At 44.2% G+C, this 27,666-nt stretch overlaps 1 protein-coding gene across 1 annotated transcript in view; it reads left to right on the plus strand.

The window, feature by feature from the left end:
* The window catches only part of tmem163a (transmembrane protein 163a), a 67,938-nt gene extending 41,954 nt beyond the window's left edge, over nucleotides 1-25,984 (plus strand). Inside the window, exons 3-8 of the mRNA XM_088352778.1 lie at nucleotides 10,504-10,547; nucleotides 14,382-14,473; nucleotides 16,166-16,262; nucleotides 21,746-21,857; nucleotides 24,952-25,093; nucleotides 25,170-25,984. Coding sequence (XP_088208904.1) covers nucleotides 10,504-10,547; nucleotides 14,382-14,473; nucleotides 16,166-16,262; nucleotides 21,746-21,857; nucleotides 24,952-25,093; nucleotides 25,170-25,230 — 548 coding nt within the window. The 3' untranslated portion in view covers nucleotides 25,231-25,984. The remainder of the gene's footprint in view (nucleotides 1-10,503; nucleotides 10,548-14,381; nucleotides 14,474-16,165; nucleotides 16,263-21,745; nucleotides 21,858-24,951; nucleotides 25,094-25,169) is intronic.
* Nucleotides 25,985-27,666: the final 1,682 nt, after the last annotated feature.

Consider the following 27,666-nt stretch of genomic DNA (forward strand, 5'->3'; position numbering starts at 1 on the left):
AGTGTAAGAATGTTTTTGTTCTGTTTTGTCCCGGAGTTTTTGGACAACTTTTATTTTGGTAAATAAAAGCTTTGATCGTACGCAATTGAGTTCTCCCTTCCTGCCTCCTGCCTCCGTTCTGGTCCGGTCACCCCTTCCACCTCGTGACAGGAAGTACAATGTTTGCAACAAGATTGACTTGATATCATTGGAAATTATTTGAATGCAACACAAACTTTTTCTTCTTTTTCTGTGTTTTTTTTCTACTTTTTTTTAATTTCCTTTAAAACATTATCATTGTGTTCATTTTTTCCTAGCTGTTACTTTTCTCTTTTTTTTCCCTCTTCCTTTTGTTTCTTTTTTTTCTCAGCTTTTCACTACTTTTTCATTTTGGTATTTTTTTCTTTTTTGTTCTATTCCCCACTTCCTTTAAGTCATTTTGTGCATACATTTATATAATATTTGGTCAGGTTGGGATGAAAGAAGCAAAAACAACCTGAAGAGCCGTTTAGGACCCGAAAGAGCCGGTTCCTTTTAGTGAGCCGAGCTGAAGAAGCCGGTTCTCGAAAAACTGACTTGACTCAACTTTGTTCTACTTCGACCTTGACTTCAAAATACCGCATTTAGGATACAACGTCAGGGGAACCCGTGTATTTTGACTTAATTTGCTTCTTAATTAGCAATTTTGAGCCCTGATTTTTGTGAGCTGGCTAGATTTTCTTGTGCACTGAGAATCTGCGCAGCTTAGAGGGAACATTGGTCCTGATCCTGTTCCGGTTCTTGACAGGCGACAGAGGAAAAAGACTGTCCAATCGGATTCCTCGCGGATGAAAAAAACACAGAAACTATTGAAAAAATCAAGAACTGTGCGTACAAAACGTACTTGCCCGAGTCATTTACACAAAAACCCTCGACCTTAACCGACTCCGACTCAGATGCTGCGAGCGGGGACTAAATCCACAATCCGACGATTGTTATTTCTTTCTTAAAAAAAGGTAGAAACTGAAACTGAAATGTCAAAGAGTGGACAATGAGCTAGCTTGTGCGCCGGCCTCCCTTGCAGGAGGCCACGTCCTATCACGTTTTTTGGTATTTACGCCGGCACGGAATGAAAGTGCAACATCCTGCGGGTGTCACGAGGATTACCAGAACAGAGCAGGAGACCCCAGAGCGTTCGTACAATACTTTTATTTGGGGAAGCACAAGGGTTAGCGGGAAACTTCGGACGACGTAGCCAATCGTAGCGTGGGACGGAAGCAGGTTGAGTTTACCGGGACTTTAGAGATGATCGTAGCTTGGGACGGAGCAGGTCGGATCGGAGGCAGGCAGAGAGAATCAGGTAAACAAGGCACAGGTAATCGGGAGCGTCATACGGGGTACAGATGTGAATCCTCCGACCAGGAGTTCTCCGCGTAACGCGTTTAAAAGGGGAGCATTGACCAATCAGGAAGCACATTCCAGCGCGCCACATGATTACCCCAGGTGACTCCACTTGGGTAATCATGACAGCGGGACGTTTTTTTCGTAAATACTGACTTTTTTGTTCTCGCTACTTTTGAAAAGGATTCATAGAGCCGGAAGGGACGGAATGCTAAAAATTGCCCTTTTTGGAATGTCCGATGAAGGCCAAAACTTAGACCGTCCTTGAGTCAACTACGGTGAACCCTCGCTATCACGGGGTTCACTTTTCACAGTCTCTGCGTTCTGATTGGCTGAACCGGAGGTGGGCAACTATTTGGAGTCTGGGGGCTGCACCGGGTTCCAAATTTTGGCCAAGGGGCCCATCTTGGAGACTGATCTAATTTTTTTAAATTTTTCAATAAATATACATACTACAGTAATCCTAAAATTCCAAAATACAATGACAGTAATGTTACCAAAATACTAAATAAATACTACAAAAATACAGTAATATTACAAAAATACTAAATAAGTATTACAAAAATGCCACTACAGTAAAAATACAAAAAACACTACAGAAATATTCCGACAGAAATATTACAAAACTAAAATTACAGAAATACTACAAAAGTTCTACTATGGAAATACTACAAAAATACTGCAGAAACACCAAGAAAATTCTACTATGGAAATACATAAATCCTACCACAGAAATACTATCAGGGAAATGCTTCAAAAATACTTCTAAAGAAATACCACAAAAAAACTACAATAATACTATAATACAAAAATACTACTACAGAATTATTACAAAAAAATACTACTGAAATGCTACTATGGAAATACTCGTAAATACCTACGGAAATAGTTTAAAAATACAGCTACAGTAGTATTACAAAAATACTAAATAAGTATTACAAAAATGCCACTACAGTAAAAATACCGAAAACACTACAGAAATATTCCGACAGAAATATTACAAAACTACAACTACAGCAATACTACAAAAGTTCTACAATGGAAATACTACAAAAATACTGCAGAAACACCAAGAAAATTCTACCATGGAAATACTACAAAAATGTACTCCGTTACTACCCACCTGTGGATTAAGAGCTATACAGATAAAAATGACTTGACTTGAATCTATCTTTAACACATTGACACCAGTGTTCCCTCTAAGCTGCGCGCGTGCGCAATTGCGCACTGCTCGCCCATTCTCAGCGCACAAGAAAATCTAGCCAGCGCACAAAAATGAGGGCTCAAAATGACTCATTAAGAAGGGACTTAAGTCAAAGTTACAGTGCATGAAGGTCAAAATACACGGATTCCCCTGATGCTGTGTCCTAAATGCGGTATTTTGAAGTCGAGTCAAAGTCGAACGAAGTTGAGTAAAGTTAGTAGCAAGCGGCTTCTTCGGCTCGGCTCACTAAAAGGAACCGGCTCTTTCGGGTCCTAAACGGCTCTTCGGGTTGTTTTTTTGCTTCTTTCATCCCAACATGACCAAATATTATGTAAAATTATGCACAACATGACTTAAAGGAAAAGGGGAATAGAACAAAAAAGAAAAAAATTGCAAAATGAAAAAGTAGTGAAAAGCTGAGAAAAAAAGAAACAAAAGGAAGAGGAAAAAATTAGAAAAAAAGCCAGAAAAAAAGAAAAGAAAGAAATGTAGGAAAAAAGTAAATAGAGAACCAAAAGAAAAAAGTAACAGCTCGGAAAAAATAAACACAATGAGATTTTTTTAAAAGGAATTAAAAAAAAGGACAAGAAAAACACGGAAAAAAGAAGAAAAAGTTTGTGTTTCTTTCAAATGATTTCCAATGATATCAAGTGAATCGTGTTGCCAACATTGTACTTCCACTCAAAAATGTGATTAAGTACAGTTTTGTATCTTACAACCAACTAAATAAGCCCCCAAAAATGTTAGTATTATGCGACAGAATATTTCAGGAAAGAAAAAGAAATGGATATCTTGTGAAAGAACAAACGACGTAGGCCGTACAACCTTTGCAATAGTACACGAGTCAATTCATTCAAAAGAGAAAAATCATTTTGCATTGCCGGAAACTCAGCAAAATGTAACTTGATGTCAAGTTTTGGACATGTTTGATAATGACTTAGTTGCCACACTTGGGATTGCCGTTGCTCACTGTTGTTTCAAGCGTTGCTCACCGACTTTGTGTGAATGCTCTGACCCGTGGAAAATTACAGGGAACATTGATTGACACCATCAATTCTACGTATTTGTCCTTCTCTCTCCAATTATCACGTGCTCGTATTCCTCCCCCCTTGCAATTCCTCCCTGTTATCCCCCTTGTCCACACCTCCCTCTTCCTCTTTCGCACCCCTTTCCCCACTTGAGCCAGTCTTGTTAGCACAGGCGCACAGAAAGACCGGGGAAATGGATTTCCTTGCAGAAGAGAAAATGAGATCCACGCTTATTTCATGGTCACGGAATGGAGTCTTTGATCTGTTTCTGAATAATAATATCAAAAGAAATAGTCGTGATCTCTTCTTACCGCATAAACAAAAATCTAAGCTGTGGGAAACAAAAAGTATGATATTTCAATTTTTTTGTTGTTTTTATTTCGAGGAATTTCAATCCCTGGGTTGTGTGTGTTGGGGGCAGTGAAACGGTCTCTTTTTGCAGAGGATGAAGAATGCTGTCATGATTGCCGATGTGACTCGCTCCTTTGGCGACAACAGCCGCGGGCTCTGATTGGCTCCCGATCAGTATTTGTACCCAGTCCTGTCTGTCCCCTTTTGTCAGTCCGTCAAGCCTTTTTCGACCCTGACTCCTACCTGTCCCGTTTTTAGCTCTCGTCTATTCCCCGGCTACAACCCGTTTTTGATCCTGACCACGTCTACTCTCCCGTTCCGGCTTTCGACCTCTTTTTGTCCCCGACCAAGTCTTCTCTCCTATTCTGGATTAAGACTCATTTCCGACCCCGACCACGTTTTTGCTCTCCTGTCCCGGCTACTGACCCATTTTTCCGTTCCCGACCTGCTTCCTGCGTCCAGCAATCCCCGGATCGTGGGCACAACCCTTTCTCTTTCTTTTTAATAAAACCTGTGAGAAACGCAACGCAATTGGGTCCTGTTTCTGTTCTGGTCTTGACAGAATACATGCATTTGGATCCTGTGATTGTTAAATTACTTCCCATTCTTAAGGCTAAAATCTATTTGTTATCTCTTTATTTGTTTGTTTTATTTTATTTATTTCTGTATTTAGTGACAAATAAACCTCAGAAATATTACAAAAACACTACAGAAATGATTAATAAGTGTTACATAGAAAACACTAGAATAATACTACAGCAGAAATACTACAAAAATAAAACGACGTTAATATGACAAAATACAACAGAAATACTCACTACACAACAAAAAATCTACTGCGTAAACACTACAAAAAGACCGATAAAACTACAGCAATCCTACAAAAAAACTACAGCAATCAGACAAAAATACTACAGAAATACTACAGGAATACTACTGTAGATATACAACAACTAAAATATGACCTTGGAAAGACTTCAAAAATACTTCGACAGAAAATCTATAAAAAATACCACTACAGTAATACAAAAACACTACTACAGAAATATCAGTGAAGAAATACAACAAATCATATAATAGGGAAATGTTAAAAAATACTACAGAAATACTACAATAAGTACTACCATTGAAATGTTTCTTTCGAAATACTACACATACTGTCATGATTACGGATATGCATCACCTGTGCCCTCTCCTTTGGCGTCATCTGCCTTGGACTCTGATTGGCTCCCTGTCACTATTTAAACCCCCGTCTTTCTGTCCCCGTTTGTCAGTCCGTCTGCAAACCTCAGTTAACACTAGGCAAGCCCTTTTCGACCCTGACTCCCCCCCTGTTTTTGCTTCCATCTGTCGCCCGGCTTCGACCCGTTTTTGATCCTGACCACGGCTACTCTCCCGTCTCGGCTTTCGACCTCTTTTTGTCCCTGACCACATCTACTCTCCTTTCCTGGCTTACGACTCGTCTCGGACCCCGACCACATTTTTGCTCTCCTGTCCCGGCTACTGACCCGTTTTTCCGTTCCCGACACTGTCATCGCTCGCCACGGAATAAGTACTACCATTGAAATGTTTCTTTCGAAATACTACACATATTGTCATGATTACCGATATGCATCACCTGTGCCCGCTCCTTTGGCGTCAACTGCCTTGGACTCTGATTGGCTCCCTGTCACTATTCAAACCCCCGTCTTTCTGTCCCCGTTTGTCAGTCCGTCTGCAAACCTCAGTTAACACTAGGCAAGCCTTTTTCGACCCTGACTCCCCCCCTGTTTTTGTTTCCATCTGTCGCCCGGCTTTGACCCGTTTTTGATCCTGACCACGGCTACTCTCCCGTCTCGGCTTTCGACCTCTTTTTGTCCCCGACCACGTATTCTCTCCTATTCTGGCTTAAGACTCGTTTCCGACCCCGACCACGTTTTTGCTCTCCTGTCCCGGCTACTGACCCGTTTTTCCGTTCCCGACACCGCCATCGCTCGCCACAGGAGTATTGAAATACTACAATACTCCTGTAGAAATATACAACTAAAATACGACCTTGGAAAGACTTCAAAAACACTTCTACAGAAACATAATATAATATGCTCTCCTTTTCAGTTTTTCCATTCTTCAAGCCAGAAATCGAACTAAGCCGGTCAATATCCGAATGCGGGTCTCACATGGAAGATTGTGCTTTCGTCCAATTAGGCTCAAAGGAATCCACCGCATCAAAATAAAGGGCCAATTTATTTTGAGCCAACGTACAGACAGATGGCGTGCATGTGCAAACTCCGAAAAAACGCAGGAGCCATTTCAGGATCAGAGCTTTGGGGGTGCTGAGCATCTAGAGCAGGGGTGTCAAACTCCTTTTAGCTGGGGGCCACAAATGCTATCAAAAAATCTCACGGGGGCCGGACTAGTAAGTTTAAGAGAAAGAAGGAGGGAGAAAAAGAGAGAGAGAGAAAAAGAGAGAGAGAAAGAGAGAGGAAGGGAAAGAGAGAGCGATAAACAGATAGGGAGAACAAGGAAGACAGAGGAACAGTGAGAGAAAAAGAGAGAGCTGAATAGAGATACGAATGGAGAAGAAGGGGGAAATGAATATAGAGAGAAAAAGAAAGTGAAAAAAGAGAAAGATAAAAAGAATAAGAAAAAGAGTCAGCAGGAGAAAAAGAGTGAGGTGAGAGAGAGAGAGAGAGAGAGAGAGAGAGGGGTCAAAAAAGGTAAAGAAAGAGGTTGAGAAAGAAAGAGAAAAATAGAAAGAAAAGGAATTAAAGTGTAAATTGGAGAGAGAAAATAGAAAGAGAGCAAGACAGAGAAAAAGAATGAGAAAGAGAGTGATCAGGAGAAGGAAAAAGGGAAAAATAAATAAAAAAGAAGTGAGTCAGAGAGAAATGGAGACATTCTTCTACAATTGTTTTGCAAGTGTTAACTGGCTTTGGTGACATCCGGTGGAAATATTTAAAACTACAGCTCATTTTCCTCTTGCGCTTCTCTCACTGTTGTCTTGCGGGCTGGATTTAAACCGTTGGTGGGCCCGATCTGGCCCGCGGGGCGCCTGTTTGACACCTGTGATCTAGAGCGTCTGGCTGGTTAAAAAAAAAATCATTTCACTTTTAAAGCAGGGGTGTCCAGACTTTTCAGAAAGCGGGGGCCGGATTTGGTACGCTGAAAATGTGTGAGGGCCGACTCTTCAGCCAGGAATACTTTGAATAATAAATTTACGCGCGGTCAAAGGTTAGCAGTGCTTGGCAATCAACGTAGCCCGCCTTTGTAGCATTTTCATTTGACTCGCAGGATCTCTTGAAAAAGCAGTGCGTGCCGTCAAAACTGCTTCCTGTCGCTTCACTTTTTCACAGTTAGCTTTTTGTAGCCCGCCTGTTTGGTCTGGCAGTGCCTCTTGATATCATATCATTTGAAAACAGACACAGTCTCTTGGCAATTTAGGCAGTCATGGTTGTTCCAGATTTTGAAGCGGCGGCCCTCACAGTCAACTTTCCTTTTTTAATTTACAGTCGCCATGTCGGAGATGGGGTGGGTTAAAACTCTGATGGAAAGCCAAGGGTGTCACAAGCCAGAGACAGAGACAGGACCCAATAGCGTTCGTTTAAATCAGTTTTGTTGAAAAAGAGAGCAGTGCTTGCTTCCATGCTCCGATGATCGTCGGACACGGGTAGCTGATGGCAGGAAGGCGGAAGTGGCACTTCCGTGTCGAGCGGGGATAGTCGTGGGTGGCAGGAAAGCTGGTCGGTAGCCAGGACAGGAGAGCAGGGGCGGTAATCGAGTCCAGAAAAAAGGACGGTAACAAGTATCAGGCAGGAAACAGGGCAAAACAGGTCAATGGCCGGGACGCAAGAGCAGGGCAGAAACGGGTCCAGAAACAGGTCGGCAACAGGTATCAGGCAGGAGAAAACAGAACAGGAGATTGTCGGAGGGTACGGTGCTTGCCTAGCAAAAGCGTAGGTTCGCAGGACAGTCTGACAGGGAGCCGGGGGGTTTAAAAAGTGGCAGGGAGCCAATCAGCGAATCAGTAATTATGACAAAGGGCAAGGTGGCCAAAGGGCTACTGCCATCATGTGGTGAAACGGTGATTTTTTTTTACTGCCGTAAAGATTACTGGCGGGTCATATATTACTAATTTTATGACGGAGGCCGCGGGCCAGTAAAAATGTTGTCACGGGCCGTAACTGGCCCCTGGGCTTTACTTTGGACATGGCTGACTTAAAGTGATTTAGGATCATGTTTTAGTATCAGTTCCTATTTGTGAAAACCACATTACATGTTGGGGTAAGCAGAAACACTATTACTACATCGTCTCCAGGTTATACTAATTTTTTCGTAGTGCAGTGGAGACCAAGTGGAAACATATGCTGGCCTGGAGAGAGGTGGGCGCCGCTAGGCGGTACTTGCCCATGACACACCACCGGAAATGGTGCTCTATGAACTTAGTGGTTAAGGGATCCGTGAACCGTGAAGTGTGAGTGCAGTGGTTAGCAAATTCGCCTATCACGCGAAGGGTCCCCGGTTCAAGACCGGGTAGAAACATATGTTGGCCTGGAGAGGGATGGGCGCCAACAGGCTGTACTTTCCCAAGACACCACACAGGAAATGGTGCCCCTATGACCATAACGGTTAAGGGATCCGTGAACCGTGGAGTGTGAATGTATTGGTTATCAAAATCGCATTTCAAGGGAAATGTCCCCAAATTCAGACCGGGTAGAAACACATGTTGGCCTGGAAAGGGATGGGCACCAACAGGCTGTACTTTCCCAAGACACACCACAGGAAATGGTGCCCCTACGACCATAATGGTTAAGGGATCCGTAACCCGTAGAGTGTGAGTGTATTGGTTAGCAAAATCACCTTTCAAGGGAAATGTCCCCAAATTTAGACCGGGTAGAAACATATGTTGGCCTGGAGAGGGATGGGCACCAACAGGCTGTACTTCCCCAAGACACCCCACAGGAAATGGTGCCCCTATGACCATAATGGTTAAAGGATCCGTGAACCGTGGAGTGTGAGTGTATTGGTTAGCAAAATCGCCTTTCAAGGGAAATGTCCCCAAATTCAGACCGGGTAGAAACATACAATGGCCTGGAGAGGGATAGGCACCAACAGGCTGTACTTCCCCAAGACACCCCACAGGAAATGGTGCCCCTATGACCATAATGGTAAAGGGATCTGTGAATTGTGAGTGTATTGGTTAGCAAAATCGCCTTTCAAGGGAAATGTCCCCAAATTCAGACCGGGTAGAAACATATGTTGGCCTGGAAAGGGATGGGCACCAACCAACAGGTTGTACTTCCCCAAGACACACCACAGGAAATGGTGCCCCTATGACCATAGTGGTTAAGGGATCCGTGAACTGTGAAGTGTGAGTGCATTGGTTAGCACATTCGCCGAACATGTGAAAGGTCCCCGGTTGGAAACCAAAACGTATGTTGGCTTGGAGAGGGATGGGCATTAACAGGCTGTACTTGCCCAAGACACACCACAGGAAATGGTGCACCTATGATCTAAGTGGTAAGGGATCCATGAACCGTGAACTGTGAGTTAGCAAACTCGCCTAAAACGCGAAAGGTCCTCGGTTTGAGACCGGATGGAAACGGGTATCGGCCTTGGAGATGGATGGGCGCTACCAGGCCGTACTTGCCTCAGACACACCACAGGAAATGGTGTTTTGGGGGCAGTGAAGATTATACTGACCTATATAAAGAAAATGAGTTTTAAAAAATGCTATGATTTCTGATGGGGTCAGAAACAGAACAAATGGTAGACCCAAACACGTTTCACACAAAAGTTTATTGGGATATCGAGGAAACAAGCGGCAGCGATCCGGTGCTCGCTGGACAGGGGGAGCAAGCAGCTCATGGGATCGGAGTTTGATCGGAATGCGGAAGTGAGTGTATTTACCGGGTCGGGAGATCAGAGCGTGGTCAGTGGGCAAAAACTAAAAATATATTATTATTATATATATACCACAGCCATATCCCTCTAGCGGGAGGTGGCTAGAGTTATTTCTGACTCTTTTTGGGAGATTGATTTAGAGGAGGGGATTCCCAGCCCCCTCGCTCAACCCAACTAAGGTGTCGGGAGTCATTAAGTGACCCAACCCTCCAATTCCAACCCCTAATGCTGAACGCCAAGCAGGAAGGCAACGGGTACCAATGTTTAAGTCTTAGGTATGATTCGGCTGAGGCTTGAACCACAACCTCCCAATCTCGGGGCGGGCGCCATACCCCCAAGGCCACCGAGCTGGAAAACTAAAAATAGCCGGAGACGAACGGGAAATCCGGAACAGACGAGTAGGATACGAAAGAAGACGGGACACACGGGAGCCGTACTCAAAGTGCTTGCCTTGCGTACGCAGAGGTTCACTGACGGACTGACAAGGAGTGACTGGAGTTTAAATAGGAAGGGAATCAATCAGGCCACGAGCAGCAGCTAATCCCAAACAGGCAATGAGTAATCGTGACAGATGGTTTAAATTTAGGGGTGCTTGAGCACCCCCCAAAACAAGCCGGTTACGCCCATGACAAGGAAATCCGCCTGATTGCTTTTTTTCCCTGTTTGTCTTTTTTTTTACAGCCGTGTCATTCATGAGGCACAGCGCGTCGGCCTTTGGATTCGCTGTGAGTTTTTTCCTCCTTTGCATTGATTAATTAGTCATAACTTTGCTCTCTCTCATTTATTAATGAGTCTCGGCACGCCACTTTTATAGGCCCCCTTGTCTCCAAGGTAACGGAGGAGAGAGGAAGGCTTGAGATTAAAGGGAAGGTGTAAAGTACAATCCAGAAAGATAAACCTGTGTCATGGATAAGAGGATATATATATACATATATATATATATATATGTATAAAGGGTTGGGTAGGATTACTTTAACTGGATTACTTTCAATTACTTTTGGATTACTCCAATACCAAATATGCTCATAAAAGACAAAAAAACTAAATATGAATAAAATGACTAAATTTTGCGCAGGCTTGGGGAGTAACGGAATACATAGAACGGCAAAAATGATGTCGGCAAGCTGTTTGGATTTATTTTCATTTTGTTTCTGTCGCATTTTATGTTCGTTTTGCCGGAGATCAAAGAGATCAAAGCCAGGAGAGAAAGCTTACCACGTGTTGTGAGTCATCATTTGATTCATATTTAGTTTCTTTTGTCTTTTATTAGCATATCTGGTATTGAAGTAATCCAAAAGTAATTGAAAGTAATCAAGTTAAAGTAACCCTACCAACCCTGGTTTTGCCGGAGATCAAAGAGATCAAAGCCAGGAGAGAAAGCTTACCACGTGTTGTGAGTCATCATTTAATTCATATTTAGTTTCTTTGCTCTTTTATTAGCATATTTGGTATTGAAGTAATCCAAAAGTCATTGAAAGTCATCAAGTTAAAGTAACCCTACCCAACCCTGTAAATGTATATACAGTATAAATGAAACCGAGAAAAATGCACTAAAAACTGAAATCATTAGATGACTTATATATGTCACAGAAGTCAATCAAACATGACTTGGGACATAGCATTTTAGTGTACTTGTACTACAATCACAGTATTTTATTCAAAATAAATCCTGCTTACATATCTGTATGTCCTGTAGTAGAGGGCAGTTAATCACCCAAGAAAATCTTTGAAAAATGACTAATATATATATATATATATATATATATATATATATATATATATATATATATATATATATATATATATATATATATATATATATATACAGAGTACATACAGGTGCTTAAAATCCTTGAAAATACACAAATTTGATGTTGTTTTCAAGGTTTTTTAAGTGCGTGAATTTAAGTTAAAGCTTGTAAATGCTTGAAATTGTTACCATGTGCCTTCGATTAGGTGTTGGGCTAGGGTTAGGAGCTAGAGATAGGGCTTCAAATAAGGGTTTTAAACTTTTTTTACGGTTCCAAAATAGGATTGGGGCTAGGGTTATAAACTAAGGTTTAGACTCTTTACTAGGAGATTAAACTGAATTTACAGTTCTGAAATGGGGTTAGGTTTTTGAAACAATATTGCTTTCCCAAGGTCCCCCAAAAAAATTTTTTCTGGGGGTCCTTGGGAAACCAATTTTTTAGCACTCGCCATACAGGAAAATATAGCGTTTTTTTGTGTGTCTTACCTGCGTTCGTTTAGTCCATTAGGGTTAGGGGTTAGGGGTTAGGGGTTAGGGGTTAGGGGTTAGAGGGTTAGGGTTAGAGGGTTAGGGTTAGAGGGTTATGGGGTTAGGGCTAGGGTTTACACCTAGAGTTGGGTGTGGGTTTAGGGTTAAGGATAAGACCTCTCCAGTGCCTCGCGCACATTATAAATAGGTAGAGAGGAGACACAACAAAGTTGCGCCGCTACTTCTAAGAAAAGATCAAAATATATTACAAGTAAAAACAGAAATGTGAATCTTTCTGAAGAGTAAAGTTGACTAATTATAGCTTCATTCTCCTGGTTCTCACGCACATTATGAAAAGGTAGAGAGGTGACACGACCAAATTGTGCTGCTTCTTTCATCGAAATAAAATTATATTCTCGAGAGGAAGAATAATGCTTAGAATCTTTCCAAAAAAGTGTTGACAGATGGCGGCCAAGCTCTCCAGTGCCTTGCGCACATTATAAATAGGCAGAGAGGAGACACAACCAAGTAGTACTACTACTACTAAATTTTTTGAAAATATATTACAAGGAAAAGACAAATGCTTTAAATCTTTCTAACAAGTAATGTTGATTGATTATAGCTTAACACTCCTTGCTCTTGCGCACATTATGAAAAGGTGGAGAGGTGACACAACCAAATTGTGCTGCTTCTTTCATAGGAATAAAAATATATTCTCATAAGGAACAAAGATGCTTAGAATCTTTCCAACAAAATGTTTACAGATTACAGCCAAGCTCTCCAGTGCCTTGCGCACATTATAAATAGGTAGAGAAGAGACACAACCAAGTTGTGCCACTACTTCTAAAAATATATATATATATATATATTACAAGTAAAAACATAAATGAGAATCTTTCTAACAAGTAATCTGGACTGATTATGGTTAAACTCTTCTGGTTCTCACGCACGATATGAAGAAGTAGAGAGGTGACATGACTAAGTTGTGCTGCTACTTTCATAGAAATCAAAATATATTCTCATTAGGAACAAAAATACTTAGAATCTCTCCAACAAAGTGTTGACTGATCATGGCCGAACTCTCCAGTGCCTCGTGCTCCTTATAAATAGATAAAGAGGAGACACAACCAAGTTGTGCCACTACTTCTAAAACAAAAATCAAAATATATTAGAAGTAAAAGCAAAAATGTGAATCTTTCTAACAATCTAGACTAATTTTAGCTGAACTCTTCTGGTTCTCGCGCACGATATGAAGAAGTAGAGAGGTGACATGACTAAGTTGTGCTGCTACTTTCATAGAAATCAAAATATATTCTCATGAGGAACTAAAATGCTTAGAATCTCTCCAACAAAGTGTTGACTGATCATGGCCAAACTCTCCAGTGCCTCGTGCTCCTTATAAATAGATAAAGAGGAGACACAACCAAGTTGTGCCACTACTTCTAAAACAAAATTAAAATATATTACAAGTAAAAAGAAAAATGTGAATCTTTCTAGCAATTAATCTAGACTAATTTTAGCTGAACTCTTCTGGTTCTTGCGCACATTATGAAGAAGTAGAGAGGTGGCACGACCAAATTGTGGTGCTACTTTCATAGAAATCTAAATATGTTCTCACGAGGAACTAAAATGCTTAGAATCTCTCCAACAAAGTGTTGGCTCATCATGGCTGAACTCTCCAGTGCCTCGTGCTCCTTATAAATAGGTAAAGAGGAGACACAACCAAGTTGTGCCTCTACTTCTAAAACAAAAATCAAAATATATTACAAGTAAAAACAAAAATGTGAATCTTTCCAACAATTAATCCAGAATTCTGGTTCTTGCGCACATTATGAAGAAGTAGAGAGGTGACACGACCAAATTGTGCTGCTGCTTTCATAGAAATCTAAATATATTCTCATGAGGAACTAAAATGCTTAAAATCTTTCCAACAAGTAGCGTCCGCTGATTATTGTAGCGTGACGTCAAGTGACTCATATTTCTGTTTTTATGATGATAACTATGACAATATATTTCGCCATTATTGGTTCGATAACTATCAGTCCAATAATGACCATGCATCCCTATATGTCTATATTTATAAATACATACATAACAGAGGACGATTCTAAGAAAACAAACAATGGATTTATTTTGTCGGTTGATATTTCCAAACACTCGGAAATTACGGCGATTTCCTCGCGGTAAAACAAGAAACGAATAGAAGAGCTACTAAAGGCAGACGCCGTTAAGTGTACCATCGTCACGCTTTTTCTACACCACATGTGAGCGTGCGCAATGTAAAAGTATGTACGGTAACTCTTCTATGTGTCTGTGTTTTGTTCCCGACTTCTACTGGCAGTTCGACGCAATTTTGGACGTTCTGTCATCAATCATCGTGCTTTGGCGCTACAGCAACGCCGCCGCCGTGCACTCGGCGCATCGGGAATATATGTGAGTGGAAAAGGAATTGATGTAGGAGCTCTTAGCCGCAGTGTTTTATGTGAACTCGTTTGAACTTTTGGAGAGAAATACAAATGTGAAAAAAAATCATGAAAACGGTGGGAAAAGGACTCCATGGGATTGAAGATTTTAATGGAAAAAACGTACATCTAAATACAGTCCAGTGAAAAAATATTTCGGCCCTTTCTAATTTCTGTGTTTATCACTTACAAAGATTTAAGATCATGTTTACCCGCTCCTTTGGCACCAACTGCCTCGGACCCAAGCAGTACTTGTACTCACTCCTGTCTGTCCCCTTCTGTCAGTCCGTCTGCTAACCTCAGTCATCACTAGGCAAGCTTTTTTCGACCCTGACTCCCACCGGTCCCGTTTGTTGTTGACTGTCCCCCGGCTTCTACCAGTTTTTGATCCTGACTACCATTGAAATGTTTCTTTCGAAATACTACACATATTGTCATGATTACCGATATGCATCACCTGTGCCCGCTCCTTTGGCGTCAACTGCCTTGGACTCTGATTGGCTCCCTGTCACTATTTAAACCCCCGTCTTTCTGTCCCCGTTTGTCAGTCCGTCTGCAAACCTCAGTTAACACTAAGCAAGCCTTTTTCGACCCTGACTCTCTCCTTTTGCTCCCATCTGTCGCTCGGCTTCGACTCGTTTTCTTATCCTGACCACGTCCACTCTCCCTTCCCGGCTTTTGACCTCTTTTTGTCCCCGACCACAGCTACTCTCCTTTCCTGGCTTAAGACTCGCTTCCGACCCGACCACGTTTTTTGCCCTCCTGTCCCGGCTACTGCCCCGTTTTCCGCTGGCCACGGAAGTTCAAGTTGATAGATTGATAGTTATATACATTCTTCATCCCCGTAGGGAAATTCACACTTCCAGCAGTATCCTTCTGTTGAAAATATGAAATAAAAATTTAAATAAAAGAAATAGCATACAGAAATATTCAATATAACGTGTTCATATAAAGTATTTAAATAGTGCTACGGAAGATACACACTGTCATAAAAATAGGGTAATGTGGGGGTGGGGTTTAATGCGGGCTTTTACTCCCCCGGGTGGAGCTAAAGAGCCTCATGGCATGAGGGAGAAATGAAAATACTATAGATTCATCGATTTTGTTTCGAGTAAACTCCGGGAAAAAAAAAACAACGGATCGGTTTTCTCATTGTACTCTTTATTTTTTTTCCTAAACCAAAATGATTCTAAAATGTTTTAAATCAAATAAAAAAGGGAGAGGAAAATTGAATTTAGATTTAAATAAAAAACAGTATCTACACTTTTCAGACAATTAAGCAAAATTGTTATTTATTTTCATGATTTAATTCATAATTAGCCCAGGGGTCTCCAATTGTTCCCTGCGGGCACCAGGGTTCCAGCTGAGGTTCGACCTGTTCTAAAAATAGCTCATTAGTTCTGGGTCAATGTGATTTTCTAGTAAAACGACTTTCGAGTGGTTGAGTCTATTCAACCCTACTTGCGGTTTTAACCTGGTAATAACATAGTTACAACATAGTAATAACATGATAAGTTGTTGTTTTAGAACTGCATTACAAACTAAGTGCTGCTAATTAGTAACGAAAAGTATCTCTCAGCATTTTCTCATGAAAGCACTGCTTAGCAGGGAACTCAGGAAAGAAAATGTCCAATGTCTCCCCCTGCTGTCTTTTCATCCGCAGAGCATGCGTGGTCCTTGGAATCATTTTTCTTCTCTGCTCCCTTTGCATTCTGGGAAAAGCCATTCACAACCTGGTGACCAAGATGCACCCTGAAGTGGTAAGACATGATTTCAAACATCTTGATTTTGGACTTGGACGGTTTAGCAAAGTGAGGTGGGAGCCCAGGGTATTTATAGCGGAAGTGGCTGATTGTTTAATTGAAAACAACTGGGTAGAGGAAAAGTAAGGGTGACTGTAAAATGGGGTGACGCTTTTGATGAAAAAGAGGGACTGCTGGCACCAAACCATGACTCAAAATATATCTGGCGTTTAGTTGCGGGGTGTGTAGAGAAAATGTCAATACCGGAACAAACAGCGGACCCAAATGCGTAATGTTTCACACAATGCTTTAGTAAGGGATCGGGGAAGTCGTGGCGAGAGGAAAAGACAGCGATCTGATGGTCGCTGGACAGGTGGAACAGGAAGCCCCCGCAGCCGATGACAGATGGAGAGGCGGACAGGCAGGGCTGGAGAGCAGGTCGTGATTGTGGACCGGTCAAGTCGGGTAGCCGGGACGGGAGAATGAAGCGTGGGGATCGATACAGGAAACAGAATCGGGCAGGATATGGGTAGCCGGGACAGAGAACGGAGCTTGGAACGGGGATTGATACAGGAAACAGAATCAGGCAGGATACGAGTAGCCGGGACAGGAGAACAGAGCTTGGATCGGGGATCGATACAGGAAACAGAATCAGGCAGGATAATGGTGGCCGGGACAGGAGAAAGGAGTTTGGATCGGGGATCGATACAGGAAACAGAATCAGGCAGGATACGGGTAGCCGGGACAGGAGAACAGAGCTTGGATCGGGGATTGATACAGGAAACAGAATCAGGCAGGATACGAGTAGCCGGGACAGGAGAACAGAGCTTGGATTGGGGATCGATACAGGAAACAAAATCAGGCAGGATACGGGTAGCCGGGACAGAGAACGGAGCTTGGATCGGGGATTGATACAGGAAACAGAATCAGGCAGGATACGGGTAGCCGGGACAGTAGAACGGAGCTTGGATCGGGGGTCGATACAGGAAACAGAATCAGGCAGGATACGGGTAGCCGGGACAGGAGAACGGAGGTTGGATCGGGGATCGATACAGGAAACAGAATCAGGCAGGATATGGGTAGCCGGGACAGAGAACGGAGCTTGGAACGGGGATTGATACAGGAAACAGAATCAGGCAGGATACGAGTAGCCGGGACAGGAGAACAGAGCTTGGATCGGGGATCGATACAGGAAACAGAATCAGGCAGGATAATGGTGGCCGGGACAGGAGAAAGGAGTTTGGATCGGGGATCGATACAGGAAACAGAATCAGGCAGGATACGGGTAGCCGGGACAGGAGAACAGAGCTTGGATCGGGGATTGATACAGGAAACAGAATCAGGCAGGATACGAGTAGCCGGGACAGGAGAACAGAGCTTGGATCGGGGATCGATACAGGAAACAGAATCAGGCAGGATAATGGTGGCCGGGACAGGAGAAAGGAGTTTGGATCGGGGATCGATACAGGAAACAGAATCAGGCAGGATACGGGTAGCCGGGACAGGAGAACAGAGCTTGGATTGGGGATCGATACAGGAAACAAAATCAGGCAGGATACGGGTAGCCGGGACAGAGAACGGAGCTTGGATCGGGGATTGATACAGGAAACAGAATCAGGCAGGATACGGGTAGCCGGGACAGTAGAACGGAGCTTGGATCGGGGGTCGATACAGGAAACAGAATCAGGCAGGATACGGGTAGCCGGGACAGGAGAACGGAGGTTGGATCGGGGATCGATACAGGAAACAGAATCAGGCAGGATAATGGTAGCCGGCACAGGAGAACGGAGCTTGGATCGGGGATCGATACAGGAAACAGAATCAGGCAGGATACGGGTAGCCGGGACAGGAGAACAGAGCTTGGATCGGGGATTGATACGGGAAACAGAATCAGGCAGGATACTGGTGGCCGGGACAGGAGAACGAAGCTTGGATCAGGGATCGAAACAGGAAACAGAATCGGGCAGGATACAGGTAGCCGGGACAGGAGAACGGAGCTTGGATCAGGGATCAATACAGGAAACAGAAACAGGCAGGATACGGGTAGCCGGGACAGGAGAACGGAGGTTGGATCGGGGATCGATACAGGAAACAGAATCAGGCAGGATACGGGTAGCCGGGACAGGAGAACGGAGCTTGGACTGGGGATCGATACAGGAAACAGAATCAGGCAGGATACCGGTAGCCGGAACAGGAGAACGGAGCTTGGATCGGGGATCGATACAGGAAACAGAAACAGGCAGGATACGGGTAGCCGGGACAGGAGAACGGAGGTTGGATCGGGGATCGATACAGGAAACAGAATCAGGCAGGATACGGGTAGCCGGGACAGGAGAACGGAGCTTGGACTGGGGATCGATACAGGAAACAGAATCAGGCAGGATACCGGTAGCCGGAACAGGAGAACGGAGCTTGGATCGGGGATCGATACAGGAAACAGAATCAGGCAGGATACGGGTAGCCGGGACAGGAGAACAGAGCTTGGATCGGGGATTGATACGGGAAACAGAATCAGGCAGGATACTGGTGGCCGGGACAGGAGAACGAAGCTTGGATCAGGGATCGAAACAGGAAACAGAATCGGGCAGGATACAGGTAGCCGGGACAGGAGAACGGAGCTTGGATCAGGGATCAATACAGGAAACAGAAACAGGCAGGATACGGGTAGCCGGGACAGGAGAACGGAGGTTGGATCGGGGATCGATACAGGAAACAGAATCAGGCAGGATACGGGTAGCCGGGACAGGAGAACGGAGCTTGGATCGGGAATCAATCCAGGAAAAAGAATCAGGCAGGATACGGGTAGCCGGGACAGGAGAACGGAGCTTGGATCAGGGATCAATACAGGAAACTGTATCAGGCAGGATACAGGTAGCCGGGACAGGAGAACGGAGCTTGAATCGGTGATCGATACAGGAAACAGAATCGGGCAGGATACAGGGAGCCGGGACAGGAGAACGGAGCTTGGATCAGGGATCAATACAGGAAACAGAAACAGGCAGGATACGGGTAGCCGGGACAGGACAACAGAGCTTGGATCGGGGATTGATACAGGAAACAGAATCAGGCAGGATACGGGTAACCGGGACAGGAGAACGGAGCTTGGATCTGGGATCAATACAGGAAAAAGAATTAGGCAGGATACAAGTAGCTGGGACAGAAGAACGGATCGGGGATCGATACAGGAAACAGAATCAGGCAGGATACAGGTAGCCAGGCCAGGACAACCGAGCTTGGATCGGGGATCGATACAGGAAATAGAATCAAGCAGGATACAGGTAGACGGGACAGATAACGGAGCTTGGATGAGGGATCGATACAGGAAACAGGTCGGGATCAAAACAGGAGCCAGAATCCAAAGTACTTGCCATGCATTAAGGTTCGTTGACGGACTGACCAGGAGTGAACAAGAATGACATGTTTAAATAGGAGGATGACTAAATAGGGAACGAGTGGCAGCTGGGGCTGAAAGAGTAAGCGCAGGTGAGGGCAATTGACAAATCATGACAGAAAATGTGGACAACAAAGCCTCGCTGCAGCATTTTCTTCCAACTGCCAGCTTATGATGCTAGATTTCGGGAGACTGGAGAGCCGTACAGTACTGTAATCATTACACGCTGTCACTTTAAGAAGCTAAATACTTGCAAAATCCCATTATCAATGCTTTTCTTTTTGATCTTCCAGTCACGCCGAGACGATCGAATCGATCTTGACGATGGCGTCGAGCTCTCCGTGCGCGTTCCTCCGAGATCTTTCCTGACAGCGCTCGTCTTTCATGGCGGCAATTAAAATCGCGTTCGGCCGTGCCGCCGTGACCTTTTTCGGCTTTTATGGCTTCTCCGGAGTTTCCCGGCCTGGATTGCCATTGCCATCGTGTTGCTTTGAAGTATCGGGCGGGGAATATCGAGAAAAATCGGGAATCGGCATTCGCCTCACGTCCCGGGCTGCTGCTCTCGTGTGCATGCGGTGCTTGATTAAACACAGGGAGACGAAATTGTTTGCCACTGTGTGAAAAGAGACAGACGGGCTCTGCACATTAAAAACCTTCACTATTTGCGGTACAGTAGACCCCCGGGATACGGCATTAATCCGTAAAATTGCCTCGGAACGGAGGATAGAAACATAAGGCAATTAACTCGTGGTACCTCCAGATGAAACCGTTAAAATAATAAATATATGCACAATTATTGATTGACTTCTTGAAAGAGAAGTCAAACATTTACAACTCTTGTAAAATCTCTAAAAAAAATTGGCCAAAGTCAAATACACAAGTGAAAAGATATTAGTCATTTTTTTGGAAACACCTAGACATACCTTTGGAAAAATCGGAAAATGTCACGATTACCCATTGCCCTCACCTGTGCCCGCTCGTTTGGCGCCAGCTGCTGCTAGTTGCCTGATTGGCTCCTCTCCTATTTAAACTCAGTGCTTTCATTCACTCCTTGTCAGTCCGTCAACGAACCTCTACACTTGCAAGACTTATTTAGACTCTGTCCGGTATCCTGCTTGTGTATCCAGTATCCAGTATCGATCCTGTCTGTCCCGTCTGTCCTATCCTGTCCGGTATCTTGCTCGTGTATTCTGCTTCCGGTATCGATCCCGTCCGACCCGTCCTGTCTGGTATCCTGCTCCTTTATCCAGTATCCAGTATCGATCCCATCTGTCCCGTTCTGTCCGGTTGCTTGCTCATGTATCCTGCATCCGGTATCGATCCCGTCTGTCACATCCTGTCCGGTTTCCAGTATTGATCCAGTCTGTCCCGTCCTGAACGGCATCTTGCTCGTGTATCCTGTATCGATCCCGCCTGTCCCGTCCAGTATCGAGCCTGTCCGACCCGTCCTATCCAGTACCGATCCCGCCTGTCCTGTCTGGTATCCTGCATCCGGTATGGGATCCCGCCTGTCCCGTCCTGTCCGGTATCCTGCTCGTGTATCCTGTATCCAGTATCGATCTGTCCTGTGTGGTATCCTGCTTGTGTATCCTGCATCTGGTATCGGTCCCGTCCTGTCCGGTATCCGGTATCGATCCCGTCTGACCCGTCCTCACCTGTATCCTGTATCGATCCTGCCTGTCCCGTCCTTACAAGTCGGGTAGCCGGGACGGGAGAATGGAGTGGGTCGGAGATCGGAACAAGTCAGGTCACTGGGATGGGAGACGGAGCGTGTTCGGAGATCGGAGCAAGTCGGGTTGCCGGGACCAGCGGGAAGCCAGGGATCCGGAATCGATACAGGAAACGGAATCGGGCAGGATACAGGCAACCGGGACAGGAGAACGAAGCTTGGATCGGGGATTGATGCGGGAAAGAAAATCAGGCAGGATACGGGTAGCCGGGAAAGGAGAAGGGAGCTTGGATTGGGGATCGATACAGGAACAGAATCAGGCAGGATACAGGTAGCCCGGACAGGAGAACGGAACTAAAACAAAATTTTTAAAAATTCAGACCATACTAATCAAATATTATGCTCCCCAGTATGATAACCTCTTGGTCCTTTGTCCTTCAGGATGACTTCCTCTTCAGCGTCTCCATCGTGAGTGGATTTGTGTGCACCATGCTAGCAATTGTCAAGTTCATGCTAGGAAAAGTTCTTACGAGTCGAGCTCTCATCACAGACGGTAAGTTTTGAAGATTTCGGTGGCAATTGTAGAATAAAATGATTCTAGTGATACGTTAGCATCCAAGTGTCAAGACCAGAATGGAGACAGAACCCACTTGCGTGACGTTTCTCACAAGTTTTATTAGAAGAAAGGGAAAGGGTGTCACAAGCCAGAAACGGAGACAGGACCCAATAGCATTCGTTTTTACTCAGTTTTATTGAGAAAGAGAGCAGTGCTTGCTTCCACGATTCGATGATCGTCGGACACAGGTAGTTGATGGCAGGAACGCGGAAGTGGCACTTTCGTGTCGTGCGAGGATAGTCGTAGGCAGCGGGAAAACTGGTCGATAGCCAGGATGGAGGAGCAAGGCCAGTAAAAAAGAGGTCGGCAACAGGTATCAGGCAGGAAACAGGGCAAAAAAGGTCGATGGCCGGGACGAAGGAGCAAGGCAGAAACGGGTCCAGAAACAGGTCAGCAACAGGTATCAGGCAGGAGAAAACAGGGCAGATGAATGTCGGATAGTGCACAGCTTGCCTAGCTAAAAGCATAGGTTCGCAAACGGTCTGACAGCTTCCTCTTGGAGGACGGGGGTTTTCAAAGGGTCAGGGAGCCAATCAGCGACTAGGGCTGCTGGCGACAACGGGACAGCCGCGGGTGCCCCGTATCAGCAATCATGACAAAGGGTTGCGCCCAAAATCCGGTGATCGCTGGGCGCGGGAAGCAGGTCCTTCTGAACGCGGAAGTGGGACTTCCGTGGCGAGCAAAGGCGGTGTCGGGAATGGAAAAAACAAGTCGAAAGCCAGGAGAGGAGAGTAGATGCGGTCAAAATCAAAAAACAGGTCGAAGCCGGGAAACAGACGAAAGCAAAAACAGGAGTGAGTCAGGGTCGAAAAGCTTGCCAAGAGTAAACTGAGGTTCGCAGACGGACTGACAACAGGTGACAGATAGAAGTGGGTTTAAATAGTGACAGGGAGCATGGCACCAAGAACTAATGCTTATCCTAGCCTTTCTGCCACTGTATATCATAAAAAAAACTATCGTAATAAAAATCAAGATGAGCAAATAGAATATTTTTTTAGGATGCCTGTCATAAGGTGTCAGAGAGACCCAAATGCAGGACACAAGGGATGTGATCAAACCGCACTGGGGGAATGTTTATTTAATAAAAATAATTAGTGAAAAGGGGATGTGCGACCTACTTTGGGATTGCTGAGTAGGGAAACTAGAGAGGGGCTCTAAGGGTGAAGACAAATCTTGAAGGGGAGATTTGAGAGTATCTTAAAGAAAGACCGCTCGAGTGGACGATCGAAGAGGGAACTGATTAAGGTGAATGAAATGACGGTTCTTGGAGTGGGTGAACTTGGAACGAGGGGGGAACTCAAAAGACTGGTCATTGGTGGAAAAACTGTTGTTTTGGCGAGTGAAACTCATCAGGAATCAAAACAATCGAGCAACATGAGGTGGGAGCCCGGAGTATTTATAGTAAAGGTGTCACGGTTGCCATGCGAGACAATAATCAGTCGGCAATACTTAGAAAGATTCCAAGGACTTATGTTCCTTAATAGAAAATATTTTGATTATTTATAGAAGTAGTCTCACTACCTCTTTATAATCTGCGTGAGGCACTGGAACGCTTGGCCATAATCAGCTGATAATACTTATAACAAAAATAAAAACACACAAAATACTTTTTTTGCTTGTTAAAAAACAAAATATAGCATGCTGGTATAGGTTATCAGTATCTGTATTGGCCTCCAGAAGCAAGATTTTATCAGTTGTCAAGACCGGAACGGAAACAAGACCCAGTTGCGTTACGTTTCTCACAAGTTTTATTAGAGGAAAGAGAAATGGCTGCGCCCACGATCCTATGTTCGCTGGACGCGGGAAGCAAGTCGCTGTTTTACTTGGATGGTGCTCCGAACGCGAAAGTGGAACTTCCGGAAAAAACGGGTCGGTAGCCAGGTCTGGGAGAGCGAGGCGTGGTTGGGGTCATAAGCGAGTCGTAAGCCAGAAAAGGAGAATAGACGTAGTCGGGGACAAAAAGAGGTCGTAAGCCGGGACGGGAGAGCAGATGTGGTCAGGATCAAAACGGGTCAACGCGGAAGTGGAACTTCCGTAGCGAGCGATGGCAGTGTCGGGGACGGAAACAAAGGGTTGGTAGCCGGGACTGGGAGAGCGAGGCGTGGTCGGGGTCGGAAGCGAGTCTTCGGCCAGAATAGGAGAGTAGACGTAGTCGGGGACAAAAAGAGGTCGTAAGCCGGGACGGGAGAGCAGATGTGGTCAGGATCAAAACGGGTCAACGCGGAAGTGGAACTTCCATAGCGAGCGATGGCGGTGTCGGGGACGGAAACAAAGGGTTGGTAGCCGGGACTGGGAGAGCGAGGCGTGTTCGGGGTCGGAAGCGAGTCTTCGGCCAGAATAGGAGAGTAGACGTAGTCGGGGACAAAAAGAGGTCGTAAGCCGGGACGGGAGAGCAGATGTGCAGATGTGGTCAGGATCAAAACGGGTCAACGCGGAAGTGGAACTTCCGTAGCGAGTGATGGCGGTGTCGGGGACGGAAACAAAGGGTCGGTAGCCGGGACTGGGAGAGCGAGGCGTGGTCGGGGTCGGAAGCGAGTCTTAGGCCAGAATAGGAGAGTAGACGTAGTCGGGGACAAAAAGAGGTCGTAAGCCGGGACGGGAGAGCAGACGTGGTCAGGATCAAAACGGGTCAACGCGGAAGTGGAACTTCCGTAGCGAGCAATGGCGGTGTCGGGGACGGAAACAAAGGGTTGGTAGCCGGGACTGGGAGAACAAGGCGTGGTCGGGGTCGGAAGCGAGTCGTAGGCCAGAATAGGAGAGTAGACGTAGTCGGGGACAAAAAGAGGTCGTAAGCCGGGACGGGAGAGCAGACGTGGTAAGGATCAAAACGGGTCGAAGCCGGGGACAGACGGGAGCAAAAAAGGGGACAGGTGGGAGTCAGGGTCGAAAAAAGGCTTGCCTAGTGTTTACTGAGGTTCACAGACGGACTGACAAAAGCGGACAGACAGGACTGGGTTCAAATACTGACCGGGAGCGGGCACAGCTCAGTCGGAGAATAAAACAAAACAATGTTTTTATTTTTTTCACATAGGTTTTAACTCTCTGGTCGGCGGGGTCATGGGATTCACCATTCTTATCAGCGCCCAAGTTTACAGAGACCACCCCGACGTCTGGTTCCTCGACGGCGTGATCGGAGTTCTCATCGGACTCATCATTTTGGCCTATGGGGTCAAGTAAGTCATAAACTTTATGACCCGGTCCTATTTTCTTTGCTTGACCGATCCCAAACCGATATTTCTCTCTCTCCAGGCTTTTAATGGACATGGTTCCCCGCGTGAGGCAGACGAGAAACTACGAACGATTCGAGTGACTCGTCAACTGGAAATTTTGGGGACTTTATGACCCGACGTGAAAGCGCTGGGTCACAAACTTTTAGACTGTAAATGCTGTGTTCGTGAACGCTCACATCACCTTGCTCACACATCGGGCAGACATGTACACAGCGGATACACGGTTACGATCTCGAAACAACGAGGCACACCTTAAAACTTTAAGATTCCATTTTTCTATACCAGGGGTCACCAACCTTTTTGAAGCTGCGAGCTACCTTTCTCTTGCGAATTAGCACAAAGCCCTAGCGGTTTCTTAAATAACTTATCCAGACTGGGAAGAGAGCAGCCAATGAGTTCTTGGGCTGTGTTGATGACAATATTACTATGTTATCACCTTGTTATTGCCAGGTAGTAATTATTAGAAGCTACTTTTCTGTAACTATTTAGCACAAACAGCTAGCAGTTTCTAAAATAACTCGCAGACTTAGCTGAGAGCAGCCGATGATTTCCTGGGCTATGTTGATGACAATATTTCTCTGTCATCACAATGTTACCACTATGTTGTTTTACCAGGTAGTAATTATTACAAGCTACTTTTCTGTCACTGATTAGCACAAAAACCTAGCAGTTTCTAAAATAACTTATCCAGACTGGGAAGACAGCAGCCAATGAGTTCTTGGGCTGTGTTGATGACAATATTACTATATTATCACTATGTTATCACTTTGTTATTTTCAGGTAGTAATTATTAGAAGCTACTTTTCTGTAACTAATTGGCACAATCAGCTAGCAGTTTCTAAAATAACTCGCAGACTGAGCTGAGAGCAGCCGATGATTTTCTGGGCTATGTTGATGACAATATTAATATGTCATCATAATGTTATCTCTATGTTGTTATTACTGGGTAGTAATCATAAGAAGCTACTTTTCTGTTACCAATTAGCACAAAGAGCTAGCATTTTCTAAAATAACGAATCAGACTGGCCAAAGAGCAGCCAAAGATTTCCTGGGCTGTGTTGATGACAATATTACTACGTCATCACAATGTTAACATTATGTTTTTACCAGATTTTAATTATTAAAAGCTACTTCTCTGTTGCTAATTAGCACAAAGAGCTAGCATTTTCTAAAATAACGTATCCAGACTGGGCAAAGAGCAGCAAAAGATTTCCTGGGCTGTGTTGATGACAATATAACTCTGTCATCCCTAAGTTAACACTATGTTTTTACCAGGTTTTAATTACTGAAAACTACTTTTCTGCTGCTAATTAGCACAAAGAGCTAGCATTTCCTAGAATAACATATCCAGATTGGGCAAAGAGCAGCCAATGAGTTCCTGGGCTGTGTTGATGACAATATTACTATGTCATCACTATGTTAGCAGTATGTTTTTACCAGGTTTTAATTACTAAAAGCTACTTGTCTGTTACAAGTTAGCACAAAGAGTTAGCAGTTTCTAGAATAACTTATCCAGACCGGGCAGAGAGCAGACAAAGATTTCCTGGGCTGTGTTGATGACAATATTATTATGTCATCACTATGTTATCACCTAGTTATTACCAGGTAGTTATTATTAAAATTTACTTTTCTGTAACTAATTAACACAACAAGCTAGCAGTTTCTAAAATAACTCATCCAGACTGGGCAGAGAACAGCCAATGATTTTCTAGGATGTGTTGATTACAATATTACTATGTCATCACAATGTTACCACTATTTCGTTATTACCAGGTGGAAATTATTAGAAGCTACTTTTCTGTTACTAATTAACTCAACAGGCTAGCAGTTTCTAAAATAACTTATCCAGACTGGGCAGAGAGCAGGCAATAATTTTCCAGGATGCGTTGATGACAATATTGCTATGTCATCACTATTTTATCACCTTGTTATTACCAGCTGGTAATTATTAGAAGCTACTCTTCTGATACTAATTATCAAAAAGAGCTAGCACTTTCTAAAATAACTTATCCAGACTGGGCAAAGAGAAGCCAATGATTTTCTGGGCTGTGTTGACGACATTATACCCATGTCATCCCTATGTTAATACCAGGTTCTAATTATTAGAAGCAGGGTTAAAATAGACTCAGTCAACCACTAAAATGTATAAATTAGAAGCTAATTGAAATGAAACAATTGCAGAAAGAGTCCGTGAGCTACCATTGTGTTCTCCAAAAGGCTACCTGGGGCCCACGAGCACCATGTTGGTGACCCCTGCGCTATACAAACACAAGAAATTCCAAAAAACGTATTATTATTGAGACCACAAACGCATCGTATCTTCCTGTTTACACATAATCCCCGTTTGTACGAAGTGGTGCCTTTTAATTGTATTTGTACGCTGATTTATTTCACATTTGTGTATTTATTTATTTATTCGATAACTTGAATCATTCAAGGGGGTGGCTAGAGGGTGAAATTGTGAACAAATCAGTGCAAAGTTTTTTTTTTAGATATATGGACAAAAAGTAGCAGTA

The sequence above is a fragment of the Urocampus carinirostris genome, chromosome 14 (assembly GCF_059441175.1).
Source record: "Urocampus carinirostris isolate Australia breed hairy pipefish chromosome 14, RoL_Ucar_1.0, whole genome shotgun sequence".
Taxonomy (NCBI): Eukaryota; Metazoa; Chordata; class Actinopteri; order Syngnathiformes; family Syngnathidae; genus Urocampus; species Urocampus carinirostris.